General features: G+C 55.4%; 4 protein-coding genes across 4 annotated transcripts; 3 read left to right on the top strand and 1 right to left on the bottom strand.

Moving 5' to 3' along the window:
* Positions 1 to 780: 780 nt before the first annotated feature.
* CCMA1212_008878 (uncharacterized protein) lies at positions 781 to 1,359 on the top strand (the record flags this gene model as incomplete). The annotated part of the gene is made up of 1 exon (XM_073705985.1): positions 781 to 1,359. The coding sequence occupies one exon, from the start codon at positions 781 to 783 to the stop codon at positions 1,357 to 1,359; it is 579 nt and encodes a 192-aa protein (XP_073555706.1).
* Positions 1,360 to 3,063: 1,704 nt separating this feature from the next.
* CCMA1212_008879 (uncharacterized protein) lies at positions 3,064 to 7,886 on the top strand (the record flags this gene model as incomplete). Its single annotated transcript, XM_073705986.1, has 4 exons — positions 3,064 to 3,289; positions 3,366 to 3,468; positions 3,541 to 6,363; positions 6,429 to 7,886. Exons 1-4 carry the CDS (start codon positions 3,102 to 3,104, stop codon positions 7,884 to 7,886), a joined length of 4,572 nt encoding a protein of 1,523 aa, XP_073555705.1. The 5' UTR covers positions 3,064 to 3,101.
* A 1,645-nt stretch (positions 7,887 to 9,531) lies between these two features.
* On the top strand, positions 9,532 to 10,569 carry CCMA1212_008880 (uncharacterized protein; the record flags this gene model as incomplete). The annotated part of the gene is made up of 3 exons (XM_073705987.1): positions 9,532 to 9,798; positions 9,903 to 10,034; positions 10,099 to 10,569. The coding sequence occupies 3 exons, from the start codon at positions 9,532 to 9,534 to the stop codon at positions 10,567 to 10,569; spliced, it is 870 nt and encodes a 289-aa protein (XP_073555619.1).
* Positions 10,570 to 11,102: 533 nt separating this feature from the next.
* Positions 11,103 to 11,999, bottom strand: CCMA1212_008881 (uncharacterized protein; the record flags this gene model as incomplete). The annotated part of the gene is made up of 1 exon (XM_073705988.1): positions 11,103 to 11,999. The coding sequence occupies one exon, from the start codon at positions 11,997 to 11,999 to the stop codon at positions 11,103 to 11,105; it is 897 nt and encodes a 298-aa protein (XP_073555620.1).
* Between the last annotated feature and the right edge of the window lie 1,362 nt (positions 12,000 to 13,361).

The following is a 13,361-nucleotide window of genomic DNA, read 5'->3' on the forward strand; positions in this document are numbered from 1 at the left end:
TGTCGCGTTTTAGTGGCAGCGCTTGGTTTTATCCTGGGTTACTTGTATGAATGAATGCCTCGAGATCGCCATGCGCGCCATCATCTGGACAGCTTCGAGGAATGTCGACTACAGCTGCCATAGGTATCACCACCACCATGGTGCAGTATGTATGTTGACATGGCGCATCTTTTGCAGCGATTCACCACGTCTCCCCTTGCCTCCCGCACTCCGTCACATCCAGGTGTCAATCGCCGTCATCATCTCCAGGGGACGCGGCATGACTTCAACTTCTGCGAGCCTCCACGCCCCCAAGTACCGGTACTTTACGCAGAGCAAGAGCAGAGGGAGGGGTCAAGTAAACCGCTGGCAGCGAGCCGTGTGGCAGACACCATGCAGTACCCACGTCTAGCGCTGCATGGGTGTCACCGCAGTCCTACAGGGAGGTGCTGGGAACTTCCCCCCAAGCACAGAACGACTTGAGCTTCTTCTTGTGCCGTCTCTCCAGATCCAATATGCCACTCAATCAATGGCTTTCCGCCGATGTGTATACCCATTCCCAGAAGAACCAGGATATGCCGTGCCTGACTTGTATATGCTTCAGTACCCAGTGCTTCGCAGCCCGCATGTAGAATCCGTGACAATGGCGAGTCTGACTGGCGCGTGTACCTTGAGAGAGGGAGACCCCGACTTTGCTTCACTTCCGCACTTCGCAAGGTACCGGGTACCTCATGGGCCGGCTCTCACTCCGGCAGCCGTTCCAGTTGGCGGTACGTACCATGCCTTGAACTTGCGGGCTGAATGTTTCGCTTCACCTTCAACTCGCTTCTCGCCTCAAGGGTGAGAATACTTTTCTCACATTGGGCTCCCGCATACTGGACTCTTATCTTGCTCACCACTCATACGATACCCGTTCTCCCTCCCGTAGCTGAACAGCAAGGCAAACACCACAGACGATGCCTCGCAACTGGTCATACCAGAGTGCCACTGCGACAGAGAACTAGCAGGTGTTGGATCCCTACTAGCGACCCTAGCAGCGAGCAAGTGCCAGGCCCAAGGATTAATTTGAGTGGATGGCCGGGCAGGGATCTGGCACCAGGGACATGGGGGGGTCCTGGCCTGACCCACCCGCCGCGAGAAGCCTTCCAGGCCTCTGTTTGGCCTCCATCTTGTCCCAAGCCCTACAGTACAATTCGATGCTGCCACTGCACGACCCGAGGCGCCAGACAGACAGACAGACGGACAGCTGCCAGCCTTTGCAGGCCTGCTTCCCTTGTTGCCCCCCTCCGAGATGATCCACGTATCCGTCCAGAGATGCCGGGCTGTCTTGGGTACGTACGAAACACCTTCAGCCTGTCGCCGACGAATATCGCTCTCTGAATGATGATTTGCGTGAGGCACAGTTGCACTGCTGGCAGCAGAATACCTTATCTTAGTAGGTACCTCACTGGAGGACAGGGACAATGATAGACAAGAAGCAGAGGACGGTGCCGCGAATCGAGGCAGCCATGGCATGGCTTTGCCTGTTGCAACTCTAATACAGCGCTAGCTGAGCCAATTGTCCATGGCGCTGCTCATAAGCGACCATCGCCCATTTTTCTGCCTTTTCTGATCGCTTCTCTTTTCTGCTTTGGAGGCGGCGAGGCGGCCTGGGTTCTCAAGAGTTACTTTTGGCCAGCTTGTTCATTCTTTTTGCTGGACGGTCTGCTGTTTTCGAGCTTTGTAGATGAGGTTTGCCCCGGGACGTGCAGTTACCAGGTAGTACTTGCGTGTACGAGCATCTGCCGCTGTCTTAGGTACCCCTACCTACAGCAACGTGGTACTGCTGTTTACTGGAACTTCCTGCTGAAGCTCCTCGGTAATGATGCGGCGTAGAGATGTCAACCCAAACACCAGTCCCATCATTCCTCGTCGCCGTGATTAAACGAGGCCCTTATCGTCAATGGAAGCCCTTCGATTAGCACTACTGCAGCCTGCATGGCGCATCAACTGGTCAGGCGGGAGGTGAGCCCGTAAGGTTTAGCGCTGCTCTGCTGCCCTGTGTCCCCGTGCGGTTTGGGCGGTACCTGGGTACTTGTACCCGTACCTCTCGCAGGTCGATGCCGAGTCGCCGGTACGTACCCCCCGACAGGCTAGTAGTAGTGGAATTAGGCTCTCTCCTCTGCTACCCCAAGCCTGGACTTCCATCGATTTTCCCACTGCTGCTCTTCTCTTCGCCCTACAATCCCTCTTCTTCCCGCCTTGTCACATTCACCTCACTTCTTCCTCTCCTCACCTTGTCGCCCTGTCGCTGGCACGGGGACTTTTTTCTTTTCTCGCCGCACGTCTGCTGTTTCCGACCCGGGTTCCTCTTCCGTTTTCTTTCTTTACGCTGGATTTTCCGCCTGAGGCCCTTATTTTCCTCGTCCTGGACGTCACGTTGATCCGCCTTCTCTCGTGTCTTCCCGCCCATCAACTGCCGCTCACCACAAATTCCTGCCTGGCAGCGCCTTCGTATCTCTCTCTTGTTTGGTTGCCCGTCGCCCGTGCCCTGCCACAGCATCGACGACTCATTGATACCCTCCTTTCGACGCCCTCCCAGAACAACGTTTGGCTCAGCGTTCCGTCGCCGCCAATCTCGACCCTGCATCTGGTTCGCAGCCCACCCAAAGCCTTTGGTTGTTTACCATCACAGCCGCATCAAGAACCCCCCCCCCCCCTCGAGACGCCAGCGCCTGGCCGCGGACATTATCCCGCTGACCGCGCCTCAGGTTACTTTTAGTTCTGAAAGTGAGCGCATGTGCGACTTGGACGTCTCTCCCGAACGCGGCCCAAACCCTGCTTCGGTGCATTCCCTGCCGGGCTCTGGATACGCAGGATCGGAGGCTGCTGAGGCACCTTGCAGTATACCCTGACGGCTGCTTGCTTCCTGCCTACGAGACAAACCATCCGCTCGCCCACCCGCCCGCCTGAACCTACGAGCACCGCATTGGTTTCCGAAGAACTGCGTTCCGACCACGTCGACTAGTCGACCACCATCTTCCGATTGATCCACCTCGCGATCCCTCACCTCTACCTCGGTCTGTGGCGGCAATCAGCCTTCAGATTGGCTTGGGGCGTGTCTCGCGCATACACAAGCGGCCATGGCTGCCAACATGCAGCACATGGCTGGCGGAGGCCCCATGATACCCCAGCAGATGCGAAAGCCCCCTGCGAACCAGTTGCAGCAGATCGTGTACCAGAACATTCAACAACACACCGCACCGATGAACGGCATGTCCTGGCAGTCGAGCTTCCCTGTCAACGAGCGAATGGGCAAGGCTTTAGACCTGTACGTACTGCGAGAGCTTCCTTTACTGAGTAGCGCCGGAATGATGGGGGAAACTGGAGCTGACCTTGGCCGACAGAATTACCAACATCGCTCTGGGCATGGGTGGTCTCGACTACAGCCGAGCAACAGAGTTTGGTTGCCAATTTGAGCGAGATGCATTTCACAAATCAATCACAAAGGTGCGTAGTATTCTTGGGAACATCCAACAAATGTGAGAACACGCATCAGAAGCTGACAAAAGGCAAATATAGGAGGCCTACGAACAAGCCATGGCGAACAAAATCATGGACTTCTTCAAGAGGCGACAGGCAAACGAGCCAAACCTGCAAAACAGCCTCAATGCCAACGCCCAGGCCCAGGCCCATGCCCATGCCCAAGCGCAACAAGCGGCACAGGCGCAGGCACAGGCTCAGGCTCAGGCGATGATGTTTCAGGCCCAGATGGGACGTGGTGCTGGACAGACGCCTCAGCAGGGATTCCAGCAGATGCAGCATCCCATGCAGACTCCCCAGATGTCTCAGCAACAACCTCAGCAACCTCAACAGCAGCTATTTCAACAGCAGCAGCCGCAGATGCCCATGGGCATGGCTAACCAGGCCGGCCGAGGCATGGGGCCCAACCAGCAGGCCATGGGCATGCCGGGCGGTCCCAACAGGCCCATGCTCTCCGTTGAGATGGCGAGGCTGGGTCCTGCTGATAGGACCAAGGTCAACGAGCTTGCCACCAAGCTGATGAACCAAGCTACAGAGCAACAAAGGAACAGCACACGGCTGCACTTGCAATCGAGGCTCAGCGCCCAGCAGCTTGCCGAGTTCCACTCGCAGGCCAAGGACCCTCTTCTCTGGTGGTACCAGCACCAAGCCTTCCAGGCTCTCAAGCAGACCTCGCTCAACAATCGCTTCCAGCAAGGCAATGCCGCCAACCAGAACAACCCGCAAGCTGCGATGATGCAGCAGCAGCTCAGCCAGCAATCCCTCCAACAACAGAGGCAGAACATGATGAATGCCGATCAGCAGTCCGCCGCGGGCCATGACTTTTCCCAGTTTAACCCCAACATGGAAAGCATCAAGGATCAGCAGATGACTGGCCTGAGAGCCCAGCAGGCGGGCCAGGTCGTCGTGCCGGCAAGCAATGGCGCCGGAAGAACTGCCGGTGCTTCTCAGCCTGGCAACCAGAATATGCCCAATCAGCAGATGCAGAACCAGGCGCCTCTCGCTGCCCAACAGCAGCAGCAGCAGCAGCAGCAGCAGCAGGCCAAGCTCAACCAGGCAGCCCAGCAGTCACAAGCTCTGCAAGCGCAGGCGCAAATGAAGCTGCAGAACCAGCAACAGATGGCGACAGGCATGCCCACGTCGCAAAGCCCAGGCATGAACACCCTCAACACTCCTGTGTCACGAGCTGGCGGGATGAACCCCATGGGGCCGCAGACCATGGGGCCGCAGGGCATGGGTTCAACAGGCATCCAGTTTGGCGACCAGCGATTTCACCAGGGAATCCAAAGACCTAACAATGCCGCTTTCAATGCCATGCTTGCCAATATGACGCCGGAGCAAAGGCAAGCCATCAATGGCCTTGCCCCCGACAAGCTGCAGGACATTGTGCGTCGCTGGCAGAACCAGCGCCAGGAGATGGCGTCGATGAATGGGAACCAGATGATGCAGGCGCAGATGGCCAACCGACCTGCGAACCAGTTTGCCCAGATGGGGCCGAACATGGCGGCCACGGGTCCTCAGGCCATGCCGCAGCCGAATGCCGCTGGTCCAGGGAACCAGCAACAGGGGATGACGCCGGCGGCGCGAATGCCTCCCTCAAACACCCAGGTCGCGTACGTGATGGACGCGATGGATCTGCCGCCCAATGTTGTGAATCAGATCCCCAACTTGCCTGTGGAGGTCAAGAAATGGAGAGACTTGAAAGCTTGGATCGCCTCAAACGGCGGCAACCTCCAGCCTAACATGCGCAGCCAACTGTCTTCCATCCAGCAAAGGCAGTTTCAAATTGCAATGTCGAGACGGAACGGCAATGTGCCCCAGCAGCCCGGACAGAATGTCAACATGAATCCCTCCATGCCCATGCAGATGACTCCTAATCAGCAGCCGGGAATGCAGCGACCGATGCCCAATATCCCCCCGCAGCTGCTCCAGGTATCGGCTCAGGAGATGATGCACGTTCGCAGTCAGAAACCGGGATTGGTCAGCGTCCCCGACGAGCAGCTCCGGCAGATGATTCTGCAGATGAAGAGGACCAGCTGGCAGCAGCAGCAGCAACAACAGTTGCGCGCTCAACAGGCTCAAGCCCAGGCCCAAGCGCAACAAGCGGCCCAGGCGCAGGCTCAGGCTCAAGCTCAGGCGCAGGCCCAGGCGAACCAGCAACAGCCTGCCCCTAACCACATGACTTTGCCGCAGGGTCATATGCAGATTCAACAACCTCAACCCATCCTCACTACTCCTCAGACACAGCCGCAACCGATGCCAAACGCCATGAGCCAGACTGCTCCCATGCAGACGAACAATCAGAAGCAGCCGCCGCCGCCGAACGCAACGCCGAACCTGAGTCGCAACAACCAACCCCCGCCGGCCAAGAATCTCAAGCGCCCCAACCCAGACGATGCTGCTGATACTGCCAGCTCAAAGGCTCCCACGCCCGTCTCTCGACCGGCAGCGGCAGCGCCTCAGACCGCTCAGCAACAGATGCAGAGAATGGCCTCGATGACCAACCAATTTGCGCCTCAGCAGGATGCAAGCATGAATGCGAGGTTCGGGCCGCTCATGAAGAACCACGCCTCGGCGACGCCGCCAACAACAACAACGACGCCGGCAACGGGAGCTGCGCCACCAGCCGTGCCACCAGCTGTGAATGAAACCCTGCTTCGTCTCAAGATGATTGGAGTGGAGGAACAAAAGCAGTTCAGTAAGGAGACGATGGCAGACATCCCAATGAGTCCTGAAGAGTATGCAGAGACCGCGGGCAAGCTGAAGCGAATCGTCTCAGACATGGGCAAGGTGGGACGCGGGCTCAGCAAATGGTACGCCATCACTCAAGATGATGCACGTGCCAGGATGTTCTTCAGAACTGTAAGTGCTGCGCGGAAATACTACCTCGTGAAATGCCCCGACGGCATGCTAACTTGAGCTCACAGCGTCTGCGCATCATCAAGCAACACGTCGATGGCGAAGCGATGGAGGTTATGAAGGATGTCTTTAGCATCCGCTCCTCCGACCTGGATCAGGCTCGCGCCATGCTCGAGAGCATGGCCAAGGACCTGGCAGCCAGCGTTATAGGACGGCAGATGATGAAGCCCGGTGTGCAGGGGCCGGGTCAGCAGCAGCCGGGCCCTGCGCAGGCAAAGCAACTGTCTCTGCAGCAGCAAACCCAGCAGCAGCAACTTGCCCTGCAAGCCCAACAGCAGGCTCAGCAGGCTCAGCAAAAGAGTCAGCCACCGCACCCGGCTCCCTTGAATGCAGCCAATCTCGAGAAGAATGCCCAGGCGTTGAATAAAATCAGCCAGCAGAAGCAAGCGGGCAAGGCAAGCCAGGCTCCCCCTCCTGCGCCGACCACGACCCAGCCGCCCTTCCCATTCGGAGCAACCTCGCCCCATGGTAACCCGAGCTACATGAGCAAGCCGAAGGACCTGAACCTGCAGCTGCCGCCCGCCCGCAAGAAGCAAAAGACCGCCGGCGGACAGCTTTCCGGTCCGCCATCTCAAGTAGCTACCCCCTCGCCCCAGATTGCAAAGAACGCCTCTCCAGACGTCCGGCGCGCTCCGGCACCGAAACCAGTATTCTCCTGCACGGAGCCCAACTGCGACATGTCGTACGTTGGCTTCCCCACTGAGCAAGCTCTTCAGCAACACGTGCAGCAGGAGCACATCAAGCCCAAGGAGGATCCGGTTCGGTACCTGAAGGAGAACCTTGCACTGGCGTTGGGATTGGAGGCGGACGGCAGCCCCAAGAAGGAGCAGAAGCCTGCCGATGGCGCCCCAGCCATGAGTGCCTCCGCGTCCAAGCAGGGCCAAGCCGCTGGAAATGTTGCTCTTACACCCATGTCCCAGGATGGCACGGCCATGAAGAGGTCGGCCAGCGCGCTGAGCAAAGGCCAGGACGTCAAAGCTGGCGCCAAGCCGGATGCGGCTGCGAAGCCCGGTGACGACAAGCAGGCCAAGGACGCTGCGAAGCCAGATCCATGGGCCAACGGGACCATTGACACCCACGTTCTACTTCAGAACCTTGGCTTTGAGGATGGGCTACCGACCGTCACCAACGAGGCAAAGAAGTTCCTCAAGATGTTCACGCCCAAGAGCACCCCGGACTCGTTGAAGGACGGCCTCAGCAGTGAACCTAACAGCGACATTTCTGAGAATGCTGCCCTCGACATCGAGATGTACTGGCAGAGCTTGGACCGGGATTACCTCGCAGAGTTCCACGAGCTCAACATGGACGGGAAACTATCTGACGACGCACTGGCCGCTCTCCAGCCTGCTCTCCAGATCAGACGGCCCCCGACTCTCGCGGGCTTAGACCTCAACCCGACCGATTTCTCAAAGCCGTTTGAAATGGACACCAGTCACTTTCACCTCGGGTGGGGAGAGAAGAAGTGACCCTTTTCTACATACCATTTCTCCTTGCCGTTTGCATTTCTCTCTTATGCTTGCGTTTCTTTTCCTCCTTTCATACCGTTGGAGCCTAGGACCTAGGATATATACCCAGATGACGACATGACTGGTATCACAGTGGTTTGTCTATTGGACAGGAGAAGTGGGGGGTGCCATTTTCCAAAAGCAAAAAACATCACGGAACGAACAGGTGCGGGACCTTGGCAGGGCGTTGGGGCAGGGCGGCAACGGATGCTACTTGACGGAAAGGCGCGAGATTCTAGAGACTCTTTGTGTGTCTCTTGCCACGGCCGTTTTCCTTTTCTTTTTCAGTTTCTTTGCTTATGCCGTTTTTCGAAACGTGATGAAACCCGGGCGGATCTGCATGGACCGGAGGTAATATAGTGATTTCCTTTACGAGTGCGAGTTTGGTCGGAAAGAATGGAGAAGTACAAAGAGTGAATCTCTTGGTCTTCTACCTGCGTGGACGTTTGTCTATACGTTGGGACTAGTTCGTGGCACCTACGGATGTCATATGAATAGGAAAGCTATTCTTTCTCGATGCAATGCTATGTGCGTCTCCATCGTGATGTGTATCGTATACAGTAGCAGTTTGTGAGTGAATCATTGCGCCTGTGCGGTTTTTGGCATGCCTGGATCCGATGCCATTCTATGCAGATCTGTGTCCATGTGCCTCTCTCTGCATGCTTATTTGTAGTCATGTGCCGGTCGATCGTTCGGCATCAAGAAGTTTGGCTTCCTCCCTCTTAGCGCAAGCCGACGTCAAAAGCTCTCCTCCATGGGCTGTACCGCTGAGCTACTCCATTCTGGGCATAGTATGAAGATCCGGCGACGCGGTTCGCTGACGGGAAGGCGACCTTCTACACTAGACTACTTACAGTAAGACGCGTTTTCCTTGGTAGAAAAATATGGGGAGCTAGAAGCTCGGCTTTAGAGTGGGGACTGGGTTCAGGGACGGGGGGAAAGCGCGACGTGGGAAAGAGCCGCGTAAAGAGGGAACGCTGGGCCGGAAGAGGATTTTTGTATGATGGACTGGGATTGAGGGCTGGTTTATTTACTTCCCTCCCCCCCCCCCCCCCATGTTGGTGATAGGGATTTATTTTGGGTGCCTCTTTGTTTTACCTCCCTTTTTGTGGCGTGTCAATTTTGTCTTGTTGTTGTTGTGTGAAGACAAGGTATTTCGTCGACTTGGAGCTTGCATTGACTTTTTTTTGGTTGTGTTTGTCGCAGTCTTGCGGGAGAGGTGGTGATCCATTGTCAGCCATTGCAACGAATTTCGCGAGAATTAGCAACAGAGCTTTGGGGCATTGATCACGCGCTTTGTAATCCTTGCCATTTTCGTTTTAAAGAGAAGACAAAGAAGGGGTTTCAGGTGCGATATAAGCGTTGTCGATTCCATGCCCCCCCCCCCCCAACGCGCGATCTTGCCGCTATAGGTACACAACAACACCCCACATCTTCAACCGGATACCCAGGTACCTGGTGGGCGCGACTTTGGTCCTCCTACCTACCTCGTCGCGTGCTTCTTCCTCTTCTTCTCTTTCTATAACAAACAAGAACAAATCTCCTTCTTATTCTGTCCTTTGTTTTCGGCCAATTGGAGTCTCGGAGAAGAAGGAGAAGAGAAGTAATGCAAGCAATCGCATCGCCTACAAAGCGACGCGCCGTCCTCGGCTCTCTGGACGCGAACGCGGCCATGTCCACGCCCGCCAAGAAAGTCGTCGTCGCTGCGAGGGAAGAACCAGCCATGCTGCTACTCACGCCGTCGGCTCTGTTGGCGAGCAGTAGTCCTGCTGTGGAGAGCGAGTCGGCAAAGGGGACGAAGAGAGGCACGGGGGAGGACGGGGAGGATGTTGTGGATGAGAGCCCGGCGGCGAAGAAGGCGTGTGTTGATGGGGTGAGTGGACCATTCCTCCTATGATTGCTCTTGTGCGATGGAGTGACGAGTGCGATTGGTTTTGGTTCGCGATTTGTTTACAGTTGCTAACACGGGCGTATTAGAGCACGCGATCAAGTTCGCCCAGCGTCGAGACGAGTTCCCTCTTTGATTCCTCCATTACGACGACCACGACGACAACAGAGCCTGTACACATGACGAGACCCAGGGCAATGACAAGAGAACAAGCCAGAGAGGTACGCTCTCCCCCAACCCCCTCACCCTTGTATTAGGGGTCACGATTTGACAGTTCGTATACAGAAAGCAGAAATCCTCCGCTTGCGCCTGGGCCTGGCAGGTTACAAGCTGCGAACAGGTCAAACCTCGGTGCCCCTCTCCCAGCTCCAGCGCAAGCCTCTTCCTCCATCGACGACGACGTACAACATTGCGCGCAGACGAGCGAATACATGTACATCTGCGGAGCGCACGAGTACGCATTGCAGAGTTCGGAGCGTGGATTCGATTACACCGGGCGTTTCCGGTCTATCGCAGGAGGAGTCATCATCGACAGCGGCGTCAGATGGCATTATGAGTGTTGCTGCGTCGTCGCAGGAGAGTGTTGTTGTAGAGACGAGGGGGAATACGCCTGCGCGGGATGTCGATGCTGGGAGTGAGAGGGATAAGGGGGGGTTGGTGCTTGCGATGGGGGTGGATGTGGATTCTCCTTCGAGGATGTTCCAGTCGAGTCCGGTGCCGGCTCCGGTGTCGTCGTTGAGGAGTACTTGTGCGTAGGATATGGGATACTATGGAGTTACGGTGGCTCGAGTGTGCTGTTTCTCTTGTATTGCATTAGCGAGAGCTTGTCTTGAGGTTCAGGAGTTGGGTTCACGACTTGAGTGCTTTCTTTATGGTTGGACATGACGGTTTAGAGACACCTAGAGTAAGTGATTGGCAGAGCTTGTTTCGATAGAGTGGTTAGCTCTGCTGCTATAGAGAGTTGAGACACTGCCTTGACTATATAGCACCTTGGTGAACACGTATATATCTTATCAATATAAGTATCATTATTATTACCATTATCTAGTGTAGAGAAAAGCCATTTACTTTCTTCTACTTTCTGCTACTACTGCTAATTTTTTTTATCCTGCTATAGACTTCTATTCCTAGGGAAGAGTCGATATAGCAGGTGCTGTGATTTATAATGATAACTTGAAGTTACTGGGTATACATCCTCAGTGACCAAGTTCAGTCGCTAGGGATCCTCTCCCCCCTTCCAACCCCTGACCATTCTATAAGAAGGTCATCAAATACCACATCGCTCACGTTCACCACTGAGCATCGCCCAACGCCAACAAGCGGAGACGTCGCGCAAACTCTTCATCCCAGTCAAAGGCCTCGAGCAGCCTTTCGACCGCTTGGCCCATGGCCTCCCGCACAGCCGGCACATGTGCCCGGCATTCCTGGGGAGCAGAGCCCAGCTTCCGGAAGTCCCTTTCCAGGAGGTCGGCGACTTGCCACCTGGTGCCGTGCGCCGCACATTCTGCAAGACGGCTGTCCTCCGGGGTCTTGCTGCTGCGCTTCACGTACTCCTCAATCGTGTCGACGAGCGTCTCCGCGGAAAAGAGGTTCAGCCTCGCGAGGGTCTGACAGAGATCGTAGAGGGCATCGTCGGCGACGTACTCCCAGGTCTCGAGCCACCTGCGTCTTTTGACCGGCTCCTCTTTTCGCAGCCGCTTCAGGATGGCGGGCCATTCCTGCGTCATGAAGAACGCCAGGGGCTCTTCGTGCAGCCCGGGCATCGGGTCTCGCGCGGGACGCGAGGCGGGCATGGCGGGCACGGCATCCGGTGCCGCCGCGGCCTGCCGAGCGGCGTCCTGGAGCTCCCGAGGCGCCGAAGCCAGGTGCAGGTAGTCGGCGTACTTGAGCCGGAAGAGGTGAACCTCCAGGGTGTTGAAGCGGGCGAGTGCCTCGGCGTACTTGCCGTCGACCGACAGGCTGTTGCGCATGTCGGTGATCATGCCGGTCAGAGCTTGGGACTGGTGAGCGGGAGGGATGTTATCCCAGCTGTCCAGGAAGAACCTGGCTTTCTTCTCCGTGGACAGGCTGATCCAGGTGGGCTTCTGTGCCCGCATGCGGAGGGCCTTTCGGCACCGCTTTTTCAGGCTCTCTTGGAGAGCGGGGATGCCGTTTTCGACGGCCGGGGTCTGGGTGTTGGTGGCCATGGTGTCTTGTTGCGGAATTGGTATGTTGTACGGGGAGAGTTGTGAAAGCGTAAGAGGTGGTGAGAGCAGAGTGAGAGCTGAAGGTAGGTAGTAAGTGAGTATAAGTAATGGGTTGTAAGGAATCAGTAGAAGTAAGTATGGGTTGTAAGCAGGCAGTAGAAGTAAGTGAATTGTAAGGTAGATGAAGCAGAAATCAGAGCTGCGGGATGGACGAAGGGTATTTATACTCTTCGTCAAGGCGCAAGGACGGCTTGCTACGTATAAGTTGTAATACAGATGTGGTGATACGATGAGGGAGCATTGTTGAGGAAGCCCTGAAAAAAAAAGAATTCAGGGCTTTCAAGGCAATGAGGCTTCGTGATCTTGCATCCATACCCGAGATGGTAAGGTAGTGAGTCGAAATGGAGTTGGCCAGTTCAGCCCACCAGATACGATGGTCCCTTGTTCTTTTTTTGGACGCGCCTTGAACTCTCTTATGGTAGCTCGAAAATAGGGCTGCTTCGCTAAGTCCATCTGCCTCGGTTAAACAAATAGTAACTCGATCTCTTTCCCCTTTCGTCCAAGGTACGACTATTGTCACTCCTAAGATTCCACACGTTCAACTTTGACAATGATGTCAGAAGATACGGAGGATGAAGACTTTAAGGCGACGAGCGTGATATGCCTTGTAATAGAGCCGAAGACTGGGAGAAGACTAGTTGTCGACGAACTGGACAAAAAGAGTAAGAATTGAACAAGTTGGCGTTGCAACAGTTTCAGATGCCTATCGTCCAGCTCCGAAGTCTTTGGTTCTTATATTCTTCCCCTGAATACGTCTAAGCACATTGGCAGATCTACTAGCGTCCTCTAGACTCGTTATGGGCACCTGACAAGGACTCATTTCGTAGGTGAGTGAGTTCTCTGTGGCTTGGCCACGACGTGCACACACTACATGTATTAACAAGCTGATTCGAGGCTCTCCTCGGCCATCTCAAGACATTGATTGATTGTGAACAGCAAAAAAAGAAATAAAAAAAACATACAACAGCCGGTGTTCGCTGGTAGTCACCCACCTAACTACTAATCTGCCGGTTAGTGGCATAAGGGAGCTGACGGGGAACCTTCCCTAGTTATCGAACCTGCCCGAGGATCGGCCGACCGTGGCCTCCGTTAACTAGTGAAAATGGAGTCGACGCCTGCCGTTCTCTGCGCACTATATAACGTTTTATAAGTTAAGTACTTTATATAGTATGTAATATTATCGCCCACGCTTTAAATAAGTACACACTATTAGGTTCACCCCCCTTAGGGCTATGTTATGCAGATAATATTATTAAGTACTTAGGTATATAGCTAGAATATTAATATAGTTTATACTATATA

Source organism: Trichoderma ghanense, assembly GCF_004382785.1.
Source record: "Trichoderma ghanense strain CCMA-1212 chromosome Unknown scaffold_13, whole genome shotgun sequence".
Classification (NCBI taxonomy): Eukaryota; Fungi; Ascomycota; class Sordariomycetes; order Hypocreales; family Hypocreaceae; genus Trichoderma; species Trichoderma ghanense.